The following is an 18,599-nucleotide window of genomic DNA, read 5'->3' as shown; positions in this document are numbered from 1 at the left end:
CTTACGCTTTGTTTTTGAGAATGGACACTAAAGCTCTTGTACTTTACTGCTTGCACTTGGTGTAAGATAACATACTGTAGAAAGGCAGGATTCTGCCTCTGGATAACGTTTTGCATTTTTAAATTTCATTAATTTAGAAGACGCTCTTATCCAGAGCAACTTACAGGAGCAATTCGGGTCAAGTGCCTTGCTCAAGGGCATCTTTCACCTAGTGGGCTCTGGGATTTGGACCAGTGACCTTTTGGTTACTGGGCCAACGCTCTTAACCGCTAGGATACCTGCCGCCCTGTGACGATGAAATCATCACCGACCCTCGGTGCACCTCGATGATGCTTTTGCACATCTGCATGATTCTTTGGTCTAGTCTAATGCGAGGAGATGGCTTCCAAGAAACCCCCATGATTCACACTGTCTAACACACTGTATATACAGTTGAAGTCGGAAGTTTACATACACCTTAGCCAAAAACACTTAAACTCAGTTTTTCGCAATCCCTGACATTTAATCCTAGTAAAAATTCCCTGTCTTAGTTCAGTTTGGATCACCACTTTATTTTAAGAATGTGAAATGTCAGAATAATAGTAGAGAGACTGATTTATTTCAGCTTTTATTTCTTTCATCACATTCCCAGTGGGTCAGAAGTTTACATACACTCAATTAGTATTTGGTAGCATTGCCTTTAAATTGTTCAACTTGGGTCAAACTTTTCGGGTAGCCTTCCACAAGCTTCCCACAATAAGTTGGGTGAATTCTGTCCCATTCCTCCTGACAGAGCTGGTGTAACTGAGTCATGTTTGTAGGCCTCCTTGCTTGCACACGTCTTTTCAGTTCTGCCCACACATTTTCTATAGGATTGAGGTCAGGGCTTTGTGATGGCCACTCCAATACCTTGACTTTGTTGTCCTTAAGCCATTTTGCCACAACTTTGGAAGTATACTTGGTGTCATTGTCCATTTGGAAGACCCATTTGTGACCAAGGTTTAACTTCTTGACTGATGTCTTGAGATGTTGCTTCAATATATCCACATAATTTTCCTTCCTCATGATGCCATCTATTTTGTGAAGTGCACCAGTCCCTCCTGCAGAAAAGCACCCCCACAGCATGATGCTGCCACCCCCGTCCTTCACGGTTGGGATGGTGATCTTCGGCTTGCAAGGTACCCCCTTTTTCCTCCAAACATAAGGATGGTCATTATGGCCAAACAGTTCTATTTTTGTTTCATCAGACCAGAGGACATTTATCCAAAAAGTACGATCTTTGTCCCCATGTGCAGTTGCAAACCGTAGTCTGTCTTTTTTATGGCGGTTTTGGAGCAGTGGCTTCTTCCTTGCTGAGCAGCCTTTCAGGTTATGTCGATATAGGACTTGTTTTACTGTGGATATAGATACTTTTGTACCTGTTTCCTGCAGCATCTTCACAAGGTCCTTTTGCTGTTGTTCTGGGATTGATTTGCACTTTTCGCACCAAAGTACGTTCATCTCTAGGAGACAGAACGTGTCTCCTTCCTGAGAGGTATGACGGCTGCGTGGTCCCATGGTGTTTATACTTGCGTGCTATTGTTTGTTCAGATGAACGTGGTACCTTCAGGCGTTTGGAAATTGCTCCCAAGGATGAACCAGACTTGTGGAGGTCTACCATTTTTGTTTTGAGGTCTTGGCAAATGTATTTGATTTTCCCATGATGTCAAGCAAAGAGCCACTGAGTTTGAAGGTAGGCCTTGAAATACATCCTCAGGTACACCTCCAATTGACTAAAATTATGTCAATTAGCCTATCAGAAGCTTCTAAAGCCATGACATAATTTTCTGGAATTTTCCAAGCTGTTTAAAGGCACAGTCAACTTAGTGTATGTAAACTTCTGACCCACTGGAGTTGTGATACAGTGAATTATAAGTGAAATAATCTGTCTGTAAACAATTGTTGGAAAAATTACTTGTGTCATGCACAAAGTAGATGTCCTAACCGACTTGCCAAAACTATAGTTTGTTAACAAGAAATGTGTGGAGTGGTTGAAAAACGAGTTTTAACCTAAGTGTAATTTAAACTTCCGACTTCAACTGTAGATGACGTGTGCTGTCTGGCTGGTGATGGCAATGACCTTGTCATTGGGGAGCCACGTCTCTCCACCATGTAGCGGGAGAGTGTGTATTCCTTGCAGTGTGCTGCTGTCTGTGGCATTTAGGAGCAGCCATATTGTTGCCTTGTAGGCTGGCAGTGTTGAAAGTGAATTTGCTAGTGAGTGTGCAGAGTATGCAAGAAGCCCTTGGAGAAACTCCACTACTGCAAGTCAGGTCAGCTAAATGCTGTTTTATTCTGATGTCACAGCATTATAGGATACCCATAGTTTTTCCTGCCTCGTGTCCAGTCATTTGAAGCTTTGTTCTGTCCCTGAACGGATTCTTCTTTGCGTGGATACTCTTTGATATCACTCAAGTCCCCATCCTTGACACACACGCTTTCAGTAACACACATGAACAAACCCACACACACATTCTTTTAAATCTTTCTTTCTTTTCTTTGAGCTATTCTCTATTCTATTTAATATCATCTCTATTACTGCCAACCTTTTGTAGCTAAAACTATTAACATTATTAAACTCTAATTTCCTATATCACCAATACTCACACATCCATTTCGCTTGCATTTATGCATCAACTACCCTACTCCATAGTTGTTAATTTTGCGAATGCAACATTATTGCTTTTCTCTTGTTTTCTTGAGGCAATCAAATAAGATTAAATGAAGTGTCTCTTTATCTTAGATTGCCCTGACTTCTATTTCATTACCTTTTTTGGCACCAGCATTTGAACTAAGAACATAAAACAACAAGCAATTAAATTATAGTTATCCTCCTAGCACAGATGTCACACTACAAATTCAGCTCATGAAATCTCATTCTTTCTTGACTGCCTCAAAATATCTCTTTAATTGGCTTTCGTCTCCTGGAGAATTTAGTCCCCATAAAAATATTGGGTGAATCTAAACTGTTAATTTTAAGCAATCCTTGATATGTGTGGCTGGTTAGGTGTGTTTTTTCCCCCACACTTACATTTTTGGGTAGAGTTTTAACATGTTCATGTTTCCCCTACCAGCTATTGTTTGCCTGGTGAGTGTGTTTTACTAACAACATATTTTCAAAGTGTCTGTACATTTTGTAGGTAAGGTGCTTATCCAGAGTAGGCTTTGAAAAGCAAAATCTAAAATGGATATCTGGTGACCTAAAACTGGGTTAGCCTTCCCTTACTTCATAGACATTCGTGACCAATCTGCGTATTCTAGAGGCTATCACCCTCTCCATACCCTCTCTTTAATATGCTTTCAACTCAAATCAACCTAAATCATGGCCATATACTAGAGAAGCACTGAAACCATAGAGACATGGGCTCAGACTCTCATCACAGGAAATTAGCTTAGCAAATGTTAATCTATTACCAATATTTTCAGAGCATATATAGGCCTACGTGAATCACTGGATCTTAAAGTGTAGAAGAACATTGATCATTTAAATGGTAATTTAGCCTAAGTCATGAGCATTCTGCTAGACCCTGTAAATACCAGTATAGTGACTGTTTACATCTGTGTTATTAAGATCACCATGACTCATCTGTCTGCCACCTCATTTAGTTCAGGAAGGGCAGTTTTCCTGATAATTCCAGTTTAGAATAGATAACATTTATCAGATTGATAATAGAACTAACTCTTGCCTCGATGACATTAATGATATTTTCCTTGTTTGTTTTTTCTTTTTTTTACCCCACAAATATACCTCATTCAACCTCTTGTGCTTGTTTTTACCCACTGCTCCCCGCTGCTCATGTCTCACCCCTTCATTAACTATTCCTATCCACGGTGTATCCATTCATGTTGCATGCCTCCACCTCTGTCCTGTTTGTTTGCCTGTGACGCTGCACCACCTTTGATTTTGCTGCATTACCTCCATGTTGCCATTATGGTGCCATCAACCATATTCCTGTGTTTTCATCCATCATCATTACCCTCCTTTTTCTCCCTAAAACCTAATAACCCATCTGGTTGTTTTTCAATTTTTATTTATTTATTTATTCCATGGTGAATGTCTTTGTTGCCTACATTCTTTCCCCCTGTGTTTCTGTTCGCTTTGTGTTTCCTCCTCTGGACTGACTGTCCCCACATCTGCCACCCTCCTCAACCCCCTCCACCCCCTCCCTCCTGCCACTCCGCCCTTCCGGATGGTCTGCTGCCCCTGCATGCTGAACAGGCTTCTATGGACTGGACGAGTCGGACTTGGACAAAGTGTTCCGCCTGCCTACCACCACCTTCATCGGGGGCACTGAGACTGCCTTGCCCCTGAGGGAGATAATCCGCCGCCTGGAGGTATTCAAACTAAACCACACGCACGCACACACCTGTCTGTCTCTCAAAGAAGTTGGGTTCCTGGCAATCGTTTCTCTTGAACGAGTGAAACGTGTACAATACAGGCTCATTAGCATGGTCAAGTGACAAGACACGCTGTCCCATTTTTCAGATGGCCTACTGCCAGCACATCGGGGTGGAGTTCATGTTCATCAATGACCTGGACCAGTGCCAGTGGATCCGGGAGAAGTTTGAGAAGCCCGGCGTCATGCAGTTCACCCTGGAGGAGAAGAGGACCCTGCTGGCCCGCATGGTTCGCTCCACCAGGTTAGAGCCACGCCCAAAAACGTTTCACCCCCTACTTACCCCTCAAACATCATCAATTAATCAAATGCATTTATAAAGCCCTTTTCACGTCAGCAGTTGTCACAAATTGCTTTTACAGTCCACCTTGTCATAGTACTTGTCCAGATTTCAGTCATTACAGGGCTCCAGACTATAGTGGGGTCGATTCCTGGGACACCCATACTTAAAAAATGTATGCACATGACTGTAAGTCGCTTTGGATAAATGCTTCTGCTAAATGGCGTGTGTGTGTACACTACCGTTCAAAAGTTTGGGGTCACTTAGAAATGTCCTTGTTTTCAAAAGAAAAGCAATTTTTTTTGTCCATTTAAAATAACATCAAATTGATCAGAAATACAGTGTAGACATTGTTAATGTTGTAAATGGCTATTGTAGCTGGAAACGGCTGATTAAAAAAAAAAAAAGAAGGAATATCTACATAGTTGTACAGAGGCCCATTATCAGCAACCATCAGTCCTGTGTTCCAATGGCACGTTGTGATTGCTAATCCAAGTTGATCATTTTAAAAGGCTAATTGATCATTAGAAAACCCTTTTGCAATTATGTTAGCACAGCTGAAAACTGTTGTGCTGATTAAAGAAGCAATACATCTGGGCTTCTTGAGACTAGTTGAGTATCTGGAGCATCAGCAATTGTGGGTTCGATTACAGGCTCAAAATGGCCAGAAACAAATAACTTTCTTCTGAAACTCGTCAGTCTATTCTTGTTCTGAGAAATTAAGGCTATTCCATGCGAGAAATTGCCAAGAAACTGAAGATCTCGTACAACGCTGTGTACTACTCCCTTCACAGAACAGCGCAAACTGGCTCTAACCAGAATAGAAAGAGGAGTGGGAGGCCCCGGTGCACAACTGAGCAAGAGGACAAATAATCAGTGTCTAGTTTGAGAAACAGACGCCTCACAGGTCCTCAACTGGCAGCTTCATTAAATAATACCTGCAAAACACCAGTCTCAACGTGAACAGTGAAGAGGCGACTCCGGGATGCTGACCTTCTAGGCAGAGTTGCAAAGAATAAGTCCAGTGTCTGTGTTCTGTTGCCCATCTTAATCTTTTCTTTTTATTGGCCAGTCTGAGATATGGAATTTCTTTGCAATTCTGCCTAGAAGGTCAGCATCCCGGAGTCGCCTCTTCACTGTTGACGTTGAGACTGGTGTTATGCGGGTACTATTTAATGAAGCTGCCAGTTGAGGACCTGTGAGGCGCTTGTTTTATAAGCCATGAAATGTCCTCTCCCTATCCACTCGCGCTACAAAGTGTATCGATAGACGTTTTTATTAGTGTCTTGTGTCTTTCTAATATCGAGGAGTATTTCACGTTCTTTGGTCATACGAGTAAGGGTACAACATTAATTGGTGCATGAGTCAGAAATAATGAAGTGTGACTCGAGTTTTGCCATCAGCTGGAAGACTGTGTTCCCTTTTTGGTCAGTGAGCAGAGGAAGGAAGAGCTGAAGGACTGTGAAAGGCAGCCTCTCTGCTTCTCACTCGCTCTCTCTCTCTCATGCTCTTTCTCTCTCTCTCTCATGCTCTTTCTCTCTCCTAATGCTGACCATCAGATGCAGGCACCATCAGTCCAGTAAAATAAAATAAAAACGCAAATGATTGCAATTTATGCCTCACAAGTAATACAACAAATGATCTATTAACATGTGAAGCTTGCTAAGACTAACGTTTGGCAGAGCTAAATATACACAAACCAATAGTATAATACAGAAAACGTGGTTTATATGAAGAACCAAAGTTGAAAGCAGCTTCGTTCTTGTTTCTTGACTGCATGCATTCTTGACTAACTGTGCCTGCTTGAGTGACAGTGGGCGGGGCTTGGTGTATGTGTGTGGGGAAAGCTGTGAGGAGAGAGACGTCAAACGGAATAAACTATAAAAACGGACTGAGTAGCACACGTCAATATTGCAATTTCGATTACAATTTGATTCAATGTGCAGCCCTAGCGAAATGCACATCGGCCATTGCGAGTGCAGGCCTAATTTTTTTAGGACATTTACTGTTAGATTAATAAATGGCTACCAGCAGTTGGTATTATGTTTAGAGTTAGCAATCTAGCTAATGTGTTTTGATTTTACTTACTCAGGAGGTGAATTAGCCCCAAATAAATTAGCTATATATTATAATGATAATAATGCAAATAAAGATGTAGGCAAATTAATCTCTATTAAACAACAAATTTAAGAACAATAGCCTAATTGTCAATCCAAAATATATGACAGTCACTGGATTAGGTAGCTCATAAAAATATCGTTGGTCATGTATTCCTGCCTGGATATGTATGAAACAACGTATTTCTTGAATACCATCTTAGTCTATTACACCCCTAATAAAGCACTGTGAATTACTTTATAAGATGATTACACATTATTCTATTGCTTCATGCCACAGTTATTTTTGGTGTGACCAAATCATGGGGTGGCGCCACCAACTGAAAAAGTCAGTGGCACTAGTGCCACCAGGGGATTTTTTTTGTCAGGAGCACTGCATTGGACCAATACTGCAAACTAATATCATAGGAGATTTCTGGAGTCCTTCTCTCCAAAGGGATATGGCCGTGTGCTGACGACGTGCGCTGTGTACCGCAGGTTCGAGGAGTTCCTCCAGAGGAAGTGGTCGTCAGAGAAGCGCTTCGGCCTGGAGGGCTGCGAGTCTCTGATCCCAGCCCTCAAGACCATCATTGACAAGTCCAGCGAGAAGGGTGTGGAGAACGTCGTCATGGGCATGCCACACAGGTGGGTAATAACCAAAGGAAAACAAGGGGAGGGGATGCTTGAGTTTCTGCAATGTGGTTTCACTGTCAGCCTTATCTCCTCTGACACATGCTCCCCATCTCCTAGGGGTCGTCTGAACGTGCTGGCCAACGTCATCCGCAAGGAGCTGGAGCAGATCTTCTGCCAGTTTGACTCCAAGCTGGAGGCTGCCGATGAGGCGAGTCCCATCTAGCCCACCCACTGCAATTCTTGACTGTACTAAATGGAACACAACTACTGAATGGTCTGAATGTGTGGCTCTATTGTAGATGTCTAGCTGTGTTCTGCTGCCAGTGTGTTTGACTCTGTTGTTGTTGCAGGGCTCTGGTGATGTCAAGTACCACCTGGGGATGTACCACAGGAGGATCAACCGTGTGACGGACCGCAACATCACCCTGTCCCTCATGGCCAACCCCTCCCACCTGGAGGCTGTGGACCCGGTGGTGCAGGGAAAGACTAAGGCTGAGCAGTTCTACTGCGGAGACACCGAGGGACACAAGGTACGGACTGACTGACCGACACCGCTGGTTTTGAACACGGTTTGAATACCGGCGTATTTCTTTTCTCAACGTGACAAGGGAGTACTTGTAGAGATCATAGTCATTTTTTGTACTGTAGAAATGCACCCTTTCGGTTCGATCCCAGGTTTCGGCACCGACAAAAATACATTTTTCTGCCCTTCACATACACACTGATCTGTACCGGATGAGTGAAACTGTGGTTTTCACCAATCCGACTTTATCTGATGCGTTATTACCTCAAGGAAGAATGTATTGTAAATGGTCTGCATTTGATGTTGGATTGTTTGTGTGCCAGGTGATGTCCATCCTGATGCACGGTGACGCTGCCTTCGCCGGCCAGGGCGTCGTGTACGAGACCTTCCACCTCAGCGACCTGCCCTCCTACTCCACCCACGGCACGGTGCACGTGGTCGTCAACAACCAGGTGTGCGCGCACACACGCCAAGCTTAACCACCGACCACACCTGGTCTGGAGAAGATACAAATAGACTTTGTTCCACGTCGGTTTCAGCCATGCTAGGAAACCAGTGGTTGTGTTGGATGGCTGTCGTGCTAACCCTCTCACCCCCTACCTTCCCCCAGATTGGCTTCACCACTGACCCCCGTATGGCGCGCTCCTCTCCGTACCCCACTGACGTGGCCCGGGTGGTCAACGCTCCCATTTTCCACGTGAACGCTGATGACCCTGAGGCTGTGGTGTACGTGTGCAACGTGGCCGCCGAGTGGAGAGCCACCTTCCACAAGGACGTGGTGGTGGACCTGGTGAGTAGAGTTCCCTAGGTACAGATCTATGATCAGTTTCCCTTCCCCCAATCCTAACCTTAACCATTAGTGGGGAAAATGCATAACTGACCCAAGATCAGCGTCTAGGGGCAACTTCACCGTACTCCAAAGTTCCCCACTGGTTCATTTCAACCCACTGTCTGCTTAAGTAGCGGTTAGGAGGAAATATATAGGGGAAAAAGGCTTCTTACTCACATACGCAATAGTACCAGTTAGTTTAGCTCCGCCTTATGACGTCCACAGCAGCCAACATCAATACCAGTGTGTTTGTGTGTGCAGACCTGCCAACCTGCACAAATTTTGTGTACCATGCACGTAATTTGAGGTAGAAGTATGTCAGAAAATCCTAGTGAGAGCCCTGATTGTACATTTAAACAAATGTTTTAGTTAACTACTGACGAGCAGCTAATTATCAAGAATCCTACTGAGGCAGTCTTCTGCCAACATCATTATTAGGCAAAACAATGTGCATTTGCCTATGATTTGGGCAGTGTGGGTGTCGCGCACGCCGTCGTGGGGGCGGGGGGGTGCCGCCGCGCTGATGTGGTATTCTTCAAGGTTGGCAGGTCTGTGTGTGTGTGTTTATTAAGCAGCAACTATGTTTGTGTGTCGGCAGGTGTGCTACCGGCGGTTGGGACACAATGAGATGGACGAGCCCATGTTCACCCAGCCCCTGATGTACAAGCAGATCAAGAAGCAGAAGGGAGTGATGCAGAAGTATGGCGAGAAACTCATCGCAGAGGGGGCCGTCACGAGACAGGAGTACGAGGTCAGGGCTCAACCACTTCGACCATATCTCACACACACACACACACACTCTCCATAGAGTAGAGCCGAGGAGTCATCCTCTCCACTTCTGCCCTCCATTTCTCTCTCTCTCTCTCTCTCTCTCTCTCTGTCTCTCTGTCTCTCTGTCTCTCTGTCTCTCTCTCTCTCTCTCTCTCTCTCTCTCTCTCTCTCTCTCTCTCTCTCTCTCTCTCTCTCTCTCTCTCTCTCTCTCTCTCTCTCTCTCTCTCTCTCTCTGTCTGTCTGTCTGTCTCTCTCTGTCTGTCTCTCTCTCTCTCTCTCTCTGTCTCTCTCTCTGTCTGTCTCTCTCTCTCTCTCTCTGTCTGTCTCTCTCTCTCTGTCTGTCTCTCTCTCTCTCTCTCTCTCTCTGTCTCTCTGTCTCTCTGTCTCTCTGTCTCTCTGTCTCTCTGTCTCTCTGTCTCTCTGTCTCTCTGTCTCTCTGTCTCTCTGTCTCTCTCTCTCTCTCTCTCTCTCTCTCTCTCTCTCTCTCTCTCTCTCTCTCTCTCTCTCTCTCTCTCTAGGAGGAGATTGCCAAGTATGATAAGATCTGTGAGGAGGCACATGTTCGCTCCAAGGATGAGAAGATCCTCCACATCAAGCACTGGCTGGACTCTCCCTGGCCTGGTGAGTGGGTTAACAGCTCACAGACACACATACACAATGCTGTGTGTGTGTTGTGAATAATGGACCTGTGTGTGTAGGTTTTTTCAATCTGGATGGCCAGCCCAAGAGCCTGACCTGCCCGTCCACTGGCCTGACTGAGGAGGAGCTGACCCACATCGGACAGGTGGCCTCCTCAGTGCCAGTCGAAGACTTCACCATCCATGGAGGTGGGGAACCCTACTCTAAACCATATAATTAAATAGAACATAATAATAACATGATATAATGTATCTCTATGCCTTTTACATTTAAATCCTCTGAGGGAGGGAGAGTCAAAAGTGCTTAAGTGCAGAGTGAAGACATGGCTCTTTTTAATGACTCTGGCTTTAAACACACATTTGACGGCGCCTTTGTTTTCTGTACACACACAGCATGATTTACACCAGTGACGAGTGTCTGGTTTGCGCTCCTCCGCAGGTCTGAGCCGTGTCCTGAAGGCCCGAGGGGAGATGATCAAGAACCGCACGGTGGACTGGGCCCTGGGAGAATACATGGCCTTTGGCTCTCTGCTCAAAGAGGGCATCCACGTTCGCCTCAGCGGCCAGGACGTGGAGAGAGGCACCTTCAGGTGACAGGGAAGGGAGCATGTAATCTTGTGTGTCTCCCAAATGACACCCCAAATTATGGTCTCTGGTCAAAAGTAGTGCACTATATAGGGAATAGGCTGCCATTTGGGACGCAGGTTTTGTCCCTCATTGTCCCTGCTGTGTGTTTCCCTCCCTGCCAGTCACCGACACCATGTGCTGCACGACCAGAACGTGGACAAGAGAGTCTGCATCCCCATGAACCACGTGGCCCCCAACCAGGCCCCCTACACCGTCTGCAACAGCTCCCTGTCTGAGTACGGCGTGCTGGGTCAGTCTCTCTCTCCCTCACACACACACACTCACTCACTCACATTTACTGTGGAAACATTTACTATGGAAACAGAATCTGAGAAACTGGGAAATATCACAGGAACTCTCATTCAAATAATCTCTTACTAGTATCTCCACCCGCTTACTGGGTACTCACACTTGGAGAGTAATCGGGGACCTAGTAACCAGTCATTTTGAATGAAAGGAGACACACAGCGACTTAACTGTCCGCGATGAGAGTGCTAGCGACCAACATTCAACATTTCAAATTTCAGTGACTCGACAGCGAATTGGGAGGGGGCAGCTCTTGCTAGCTTTGACATTGGCTAGAACAACAACAACTGACATAATGCATGCCATTTGAACGATACACCAACCCGGAGAGATTTTAACGGCTTGATCGCTGACTATCTCGGCAAGTGAGTCTTGAGTTAGGAACCGCTCTCACTCACACTCTCTCTCGCGTTCTTTCCCTCTGTCTCTGTTGTCAGGTTTCGAGCTGGGCTTTGCCATGGCCAGTCCCAATGCCCTGGTCCTGTGGGAGGCCCAGTTCGGAGACTTCCACAACACAGCCCAGTGCATCATCGACCAGTTCATCTGCCCCGGCCAGGCCAAGTGGGTCCGGCAGAATGGCATAGTTCTGCTGCTGCCACACGGCATGGAGGGCATGGTGAGTACCCCAGAGCTCCAGTTGGAGGGAGGAGATGGCGTTTCAAACAATTGTTCATAATAATTCATTTATACTACATGCTTTTGGGTAAAGTACATCTACTTGAAAATAGTTGATAAAAACATTGTTAATATGATGGTTATTTTATTCACTGTCTTCATCCATTATCATCCGTTTACTGTGCCAGCCCTAGTGACCTCACTGCGCTCCTCTCCTCTCCTCCACTCCACAGGGCCCAGAACATTCCTCTGCTCGTCCAGAGAGATTCCTCCAGATGTGTAACGATGATCCTGACGTGCTCCCGGTAGGTCAACCCCTCACTCTTAATCATTCTGCACTGCCTCTTGTATCCAAAAGGCTGCTCACGTTAATGTATTCTAGTTCATGCCTGACAATGACGTAGCTAGACATTTTCTTCCAAATAGATTTCACTCTATCTCTCTGTGGTTTGCCCACCAGAGATCCCAATGTCCTTGGTAGAGTTTCTGGTCGTAGTGCTGGTTAGAATAGATACTTCAGATGTACCAGCAGTTGTCTGAGAGGGATTGTCCTTCCCACTTCGTGTCTTTTTGTGAAAGTTCTCTAGACGACTATACATGCCAGCTGCAGACTGAAATGATAAGGTCTAGTGCATTGTCTTCTTCTTCACCTCGTGTAGAGGTTGAGAGTTTCAGAGTTTCTCCATTTCAAACGTGTGGACTAACGTCTCACGTTTTCTGGTCTTTCTGGTCTTGTAGAAATTCAACCATTTTACAACGTTTAGCTCACGCTTCACATCTGCTGGTCTGTAGAGTTTCAACCATTTTAAGCTGTGGGTCTTGCTGGTCTGGGTAGAAATTCAACCGTTTGCAACGTTTGGCTCACGCTTCACATCTGCTGGTCTTCCTTTGGTAATGGAGTTGTAGTTTTAAACCATTTTGTAACGTTTAGCTCACAGTCTGTAGAGTTTCAAACATTTGCACGTCGATGCTTTTATTCCTGAGACGGCTGCAGTGCTTGCGGAAGTGTCCGTAGGACAAGAGAAGTTAATCTCAGCTACAGTATCTTATGACTCCAAGGGGGAGTGAAGTTGCTCATTCACAGAGACTGCTGGCTTGAAATCATGAAAGGACTGGTCAATCAGGTTTGCTGATTGAATGTGACGAGATATCGTAATATCTCCTTGGGTCAGATGCTTCACAGAGTTTCGAGACATCTTTTTCGAAAGGGGTTCTTTTGATAGATGCTCTTTGTGGATGACTGTGTCGCAGTCAGTGGTAGGAGACGACTGTATGGTCAGTGGAGATGGCACAGTTGCCTGTGACCACACTTGGTAGGTCTTCCAATCCATCAGTGGTATCAACCGATCCATCAAGTCTACTCCGAGTAGCATGGGTTCACTTTCGAGGCTGGTAACACAGCACAGGGTGAACAAGCGATACGTCTTGGAAGTGTAGTTTCAGCATGAGTCGCATTGTGAGAGGCGAGGTAGTCTGGGTGAAACCTCGAAGTGAAGTATTGCATCGTTCCGTTTTCAACAAACGTTTAGCTGGGTTCAAAGCCCTTTTGAGATCATTGAACAACGTTTGAGAGATGAGCGATATTGTTGATCCAGAATCAATCAGCGCATGACAGGTTAAGCAGTCCTCCAGGACTGTTTCCAGGTATGGGCTGTTTGAGTCGCGTTTTGTGGTCATATTCCCCACAAAGTGGAGTGGTCGTTCGTAACGACATGATGTCTCATTTCTGTTCATGGTGAAAACAGATTGACTTATCGGGTTTCGAGTGGAATTGGCTCTTGCAATGTGTTTGACCTTTTTCTTCGCAACATTTGTATCAGAGACTAGACAAAGCTTGTGGGCTTGTGTCTTGATCGAGCGAGCCTTGAATAGGGTCTTGAGTGAGAGCGGGAGTAATTTGATTGTTAACGTCCTTGCTAAGGGTGTTAATTCTGAAGGACTTGTTGTCCGGCAATTCCACGTCTAGTCATAGTGACTTGTCTTTTTCCTGTTTATCAAATTCTTTCCGGTTCTTTATTTCTCTTAGCAGAGCTAAGAGCTTCTGTCATCATTGAACCCATGTGGACACCCCTTCAAATTAGTGGATTCGGTTATTTCAGTCACACCCGTTGCTGACAGGTGTATAAAATTGAGCACACAGCCATGCAATCGCCATAGACAAACATTGGCAGTAGAATGGCCTTACTGAAGAGCTCAGTGACTTGCATAGGATGCCACCTTTCCAACAAGTCATTTTGTCAAATTTCTGCCCTGCTAGAGCTGTAAGTGATGTTATTGTGAAGTGGAAACGTCTAGGAGCAACAACAGCTCAGCCGCAAAGTGGTAGGTCACACAAGCTCACAGAACAGGACCGCCGAGTGCTGAAGCGCATAGCGCGTAAAAATCATCTGTTATTGGTTGCAACACTCACGAGCCAGGCCTAATCGGCCAACATCAGTGCCTGACCTCACTAATGTTCTTGTGGCTGAATGGAAGCAAGTCCCCGCAGCAATATTCCAACATCTAGTGAAAAGCCTTCCCAGAAGAGTGGAGGCTGTTATAGCAGCAAAGGAGGGACCAACTCCATATTAATGCCCATGATTTTGGAATGAGATGTTCGACGAGCAGGTGTCCACATACATTTGGTCATGTAGTGTAGGTTGTCAGTTTTGCTAGGGTATTGTGGATGGGGGTGGTGGATGGGCATAAGCCTCTGCCTCTGATTCCAAAGGTTGCAAATTCTAATTCAGCAATAGAAAGTAGTTTTTGAGATTTTTGTTTTAAGCCTATCCCAAACCTTAACCCTTACCTTAACCATTTGGAGTTAATGCCTAAACGTATCCCTAACCTTAAAAAAGTGGAGTTAATGCCTAACCTTAACCTTAAACACTTTGAAATTTGACGTTTGCAACAACTTCGAAATTGGACATTTGAGAAACATGAATGAGACTGTGAGTGCTAGTTGCTATGGGCTCTCCAACCGTGTTCCAGGGGTCTTGGGCCTATAGGCTACGTTTGGAGTTATTTGTCCACTTTAGTTGTGATACAAACCTTATCAACACATATAGGCCTATGGGCTAGGCTACATGATGCATGCGACTATGATTTGAAAAAGTCTTAGACTGCACACACTGGGCAACATTCACATGTTATAATATTCTCACCATTAAGATTATTCTCAATTTAATCTTGTCTTTACATATACAAAATAATATATGTGTGAAATTCGTTTTTATTTAGAATGGACCATTATCATGCACCTGTCGGAATAGGTGCATAATTGCAAACACTTGAATAGCAATTGAAGAAAGCTTTTCCCGCAGTTCATGCCAGCCAGGTGGGCTACGCCGCTTGAAAAGCGAAGCAATGTGCTTAATATATAGAAAGTTGAGAAATAAATATAGTAGGCCTAGCTGATGGGATCCTCTTTCAATAGAGACCAACAACTCTGTTTTCTCATGCAATTGCATAGCCTGTAAAAATGTTGCGCAACAGGAACACTTATTTAATTCCATGCATGAACCAGTTATGAGGAGCTGGCTCTCGCTGCGCAACAGGTGATCCTATTCCACTCAAACTCTGAATGCATGAAGTGTTTGATTTGATTTTTGATTTGCGTCAGAGTGATTAGAGGGGCAATAGAGTGCTGAGTACCGGCCATTAGCGACTGGCCGTTAGCAAGTTTGGTAGGCTACTAATGACCATCAGTGGCATCAAAGCGCAGTTTTGGAGAAGCCTAGTTACTGTGACTCAGCGGTCACGTGGATTTTGACCCATGACTGCCAGTGTGGCGGTAATACGGTCACCATAATAGCCCTAGTCTTTACCCTTTCCTCTCACCCTCCTCCTCCCCACCAGAGCATCACAGAAGACTTTGCAATTCGCCAGCTCCACGACTGCAACTGGATCGTGGTCAACTGTTCCAACCCTGGCAACTTCTTCCATGTGCTGAGGAGGCAGATTCTGGCACCCTTCAGGAAGCCTGTGAGCCCCCGTCAACAACAACAACATGTTTACCCTGAAGCTGCTTACTGGAGCTCATTGTCCTCTGATCTGTCCTCTTTTCTAGCTCATCGTTTTCACCCCCAAATCCCTGCTGCGCCACCCCGAGGCGAGGTCCAACTTTGACGAGATGCTGCCAGGTAAGACTGTGTGTGTGAGGGTGTGTGGCTGGGTGTTTGTGTGTGCGTGTGTGGGCGTGTGTATATCTGTGAAGGACAGTGCTGGTGTATATATGCCCACTGGATGTCTGGCAGTCGGTGAGTGTTGCCGTGTTTCCCTGCTGTGCTCCAGGCACAGACTTCCAGCGCCTGATCCCAGATAATGGCCCAGTGGCCCAGAACCCAGCCGGGGTGAAGCGCATCATCTTCTGCACAGGGAAGGTGTACTACGAACTCACCAAGGAACGCAACGCCCACGGCATGGAGGACACCGTCGCCATTGCTCGCATGGAGCAGGTAGCTACACACACAAACACACACTCAACACGTGTGCAGGCGTACATCTCAGGGCTCCCACACAGAGAGGTTTGCACTAGAAAAATGCTCAGCCGAAAGGTGAAAGGAGTTTCACTTTTGCCTGACGTAACGTGTTTGACACATTCTCTGTGTGTACGGCACCCTAAACTCACTGGTGCTCCCTTTGGCTATCTGAGCTACCTTCCTCTTCTTCATGACATGACGTGGTCCTTGTCTCTCTGTTTGCAGCTGTCCCCCTTCCCATTCGACCTGGTGAAGGCTGAGAGCGAGAAGTACCCCAATGCCGACCTGGTGTGGTGCCAAGAGGAGCACAAGAACCAGGGCTACTACGACTACGTTAAACCCCGCATGCGCACCACTATCGATCGCGCCAAGCCAGTCTGGTAAACAAAACCTTCATCTGCTCTTGTCCTCTCTCCTTAGTGTGTCTGTGTTAAACTCTTATTAAACTCTCTCCCATTACATTTGTGTTCAGGTATGCTGGTCGCCCCCCTGCCGCGGCCCCAGCCACAGGAAACAAGAAGGCCCACCTGGTGGAGCTGAAGAATTTCCTGGACACTGCCTTCGATCTGGACGCCTTCAAGGACCAGATGTAACTCCTCTCTCCTCCCGCTTCCTCTGTCCCAGGATAAGGGGTAGCCTTCACCCTCCACTGCAACCCAGAGGCCCCTCCTCCTCCGTCCTATACGCACATATGCCCACATACCCCCTGGACTTGGCGCTCAGAGCAAGCCTACTCTCCTGGTGGGGGTCTCTGTCTCTAGCTCACAACGGCAACAGTCCTGTTCATTTAAGTCACTGCTATCTTCCCTGACCCAGATCCTCCCTCCTCCACTCCCCCTGGTCCTGTCTGAGCATGCCCCCTCCCTCTCCCACCTCCATCAGACACATGCCTCAAGACCACACATTCAGCAGTAGACAACCAACCAACCAGCCAGCCAGTCAAGGGTCAGGAAAGAGAACCTTTGTACAGTCAGTGATAAGTGATCCTTAGCTTGGGTTTATTTTCTACTTCCTGTTTTTCTCTGGTTAACACTCCACTCACCAACACTATAACCTTCTTGTGTTGGGTTTTGCTTCTTAAGCCCTGTGTGTGTGTAACCAAAGTACATTGTTTATAAAGCTTTATATATTTTTCTGAGAGCCGTACTGGTGATTTTGTTTCATTCTGTTGCTGTCACAATGATGTCATCCTTTTGTAAAAGCAGGGCTCCTTACATAGCCAAAGGACGGGGCAACTGTTGCAACCAGTTTGAGATGTTTACCGCTAGTATTTGGCAAAACACACAACGGTTAGTTCGATGTCCATGATTAGACCACAGAATTTCGAGGAGAACCAGGTGTTCCCCCCCCTCCTGTTCTCTGCTCTGAGCGCACTGCAGCGATGAACTTTTCTTGGTCTCTCCCCCTCTCTCTCTGTTCTCCAGGGCTATCTATCCCCTTGGTGAGTGCTACTGACATAACCACCATCTGCAACAGCTTTACATTTTTGTTTGTTTATTGGTTGTATGTGTTTTAGTTGTTTTTTTTGCCGTTCAAATCAACTTTCTCATTCTTGTAATGGCTATTAGAATAAGGTATTGAATAAGGGAAAGGGGATATATTTTGGGATTCACTGTCACACTATTGTGACATTTAACATGACAAATGCTCTTCTTTTCTCCATCTTGTACCGTTTCTCGCGAAAGAGGCTAAGACTTAGATGAGGGAAATTGGAGTGATGATGAACCAGTGAGATGAGTTGGTACCATGAGTTGGTACCATGTTTGCATTTATATTTAAGGAGTGTTGAACTGGTCAAATGAGTTGGTACCATGTTTGCATTTGTATATAAATTCACATAGGAGAAGTTTGTAAAGGATTGTTCATACAGCAATGTCAGGGCAACTTCTGTCTTTAGATGCATGGCCCTGTTGTCCTACTGCAGTAAAGGTCAAGCAGGATGGCGTTGATTTCCCCCCTCCCCCCCCCCCCCCCCCCCTTACATATAGTCCTCTCATGACTCTGGCTAAACACTGATCTCATCCAGATGACATAACCTACACCTGGCACCCCTAGATGTTTCTCAACAACTCATGTTCTCTTTTTCTCTTGCAACCCCTATATCCTGTGCCAAATTTGTTTTCAAGCATTTAGCATTCGTTTGAGGGTGTGTATGAATGAATTACCAGAGGAGTCTTTTTAGCTGCATAGCTAATTTAAAAAAACAGGACATCACCTTTTGTTTGGGTGGCTCCATGAGAAAGCAAATGATTTATTTATTTTCATATAGTGGATTAAGATTCTTTCCATTTTATTATTTTTGCTTCATTCAATAAAGACTATCTTCCCAAATCAGTGAATGGTTGAATTCTTATTTTTTTTGACAATTTGTTTTTTACATCACAAACAAAGCGAAACACCCACTAT

At 45.4% G+C, this 18,599-nt stretch overlaps 1 protein-coding gene across 2 annotated transcripts in view; it reads left to right on the top strand.

Moving 5' to 3' along the window:
* ogdha (oxoglutarate dehydrogenase a) overlaps positions 1–18,527 on the top strand; it is a 54,136-nt gene extending 35,609 nt beyond the window's left edge. For both annotated transcript variants that reach the window (XM_084176791.1, XM_084176792.1), the window contains exons 5-23: positions 4,238–4,353; positions 4,505–4,659; positions 7,290–7,436; positions 7,542–7,632; positions 7,775–7,954; positions 8,271–8,399; positions 8,558–8,737; positions 9,375–9,527; positions 10,066–10,168; positions 10,246–10,374; positions 10,625–10,775; positions 10,935–11,062; positions 11,556–11,734; positions 11,967–12,038; positions 15,571–15,696; positions 15,782–15,854; positions 16,006–16,169; positions 16,419–16,573; positions 16,666–18,527. In XM_084176791.1, coding sequence (XP_084032917.1) covers positions 4,238–4,353; positions 4,505–4,659; positions 7,290–7,436; positions 7,542–7,632; positions 7,775–7,954; positions 8,271–8,399; positions 8,558–8,737; positions 9,375–9,527; positions 10,066–10,168; positions 10,246–10,374; positions 10,625–10,775; positions 10,935–11,062; positions 11,556–11,734; positions 11,967–12,038; positions 15,571–15,696; positions 15,782–15,854; positions 16,006–16,169; positions 16,419–16,573; positions 16,666–16,786 — 2,552 coding nt within the window. In that variant the 3' untranslated portion in view covers positions 16,787–18,527. The remainder of the gene's footprint in view (positions 1–4,237; positions 4,354–4,504; positions 4,660–7,289; positions 7,437–7,541; positions 7,633–7,774; positions 7,955–8,270; positions 8,400–8,557; positions 8,738–9,374; positions 9,528–10,065; positions 10,169–10,245; positions 10,375–10,624; positions 10,776–10,934; positions 11,063–11,555; positions 11,735–11,966; positions 12,039–15,570; positions 15,697–15,781; positions 15,855–16,005; positions 16,170–16,418; positions 16,574–16,665) is intronic.
* The last annotated feature ends 72 nt before the right edge of the window (positions 18,528–18,599 follow it).

The sequence above is a fragment of the Coregonus lavaretus genome, assembly GCF_964263955.1.
Source record: "Coregonus lavaretus genome assembly, chromosome: 14".
Taxonomy (NCBI): Eukaryota; Metazoa; Chordata; class Actinopteri; order Salmoniformes; family Salmonidae; genus Coregonus; species Coregonus lavaretus.
Note: the sequence above shows the minus strand (reverse complement) of the source record. Positions and strands in the feature narration are given on the sequence as shown.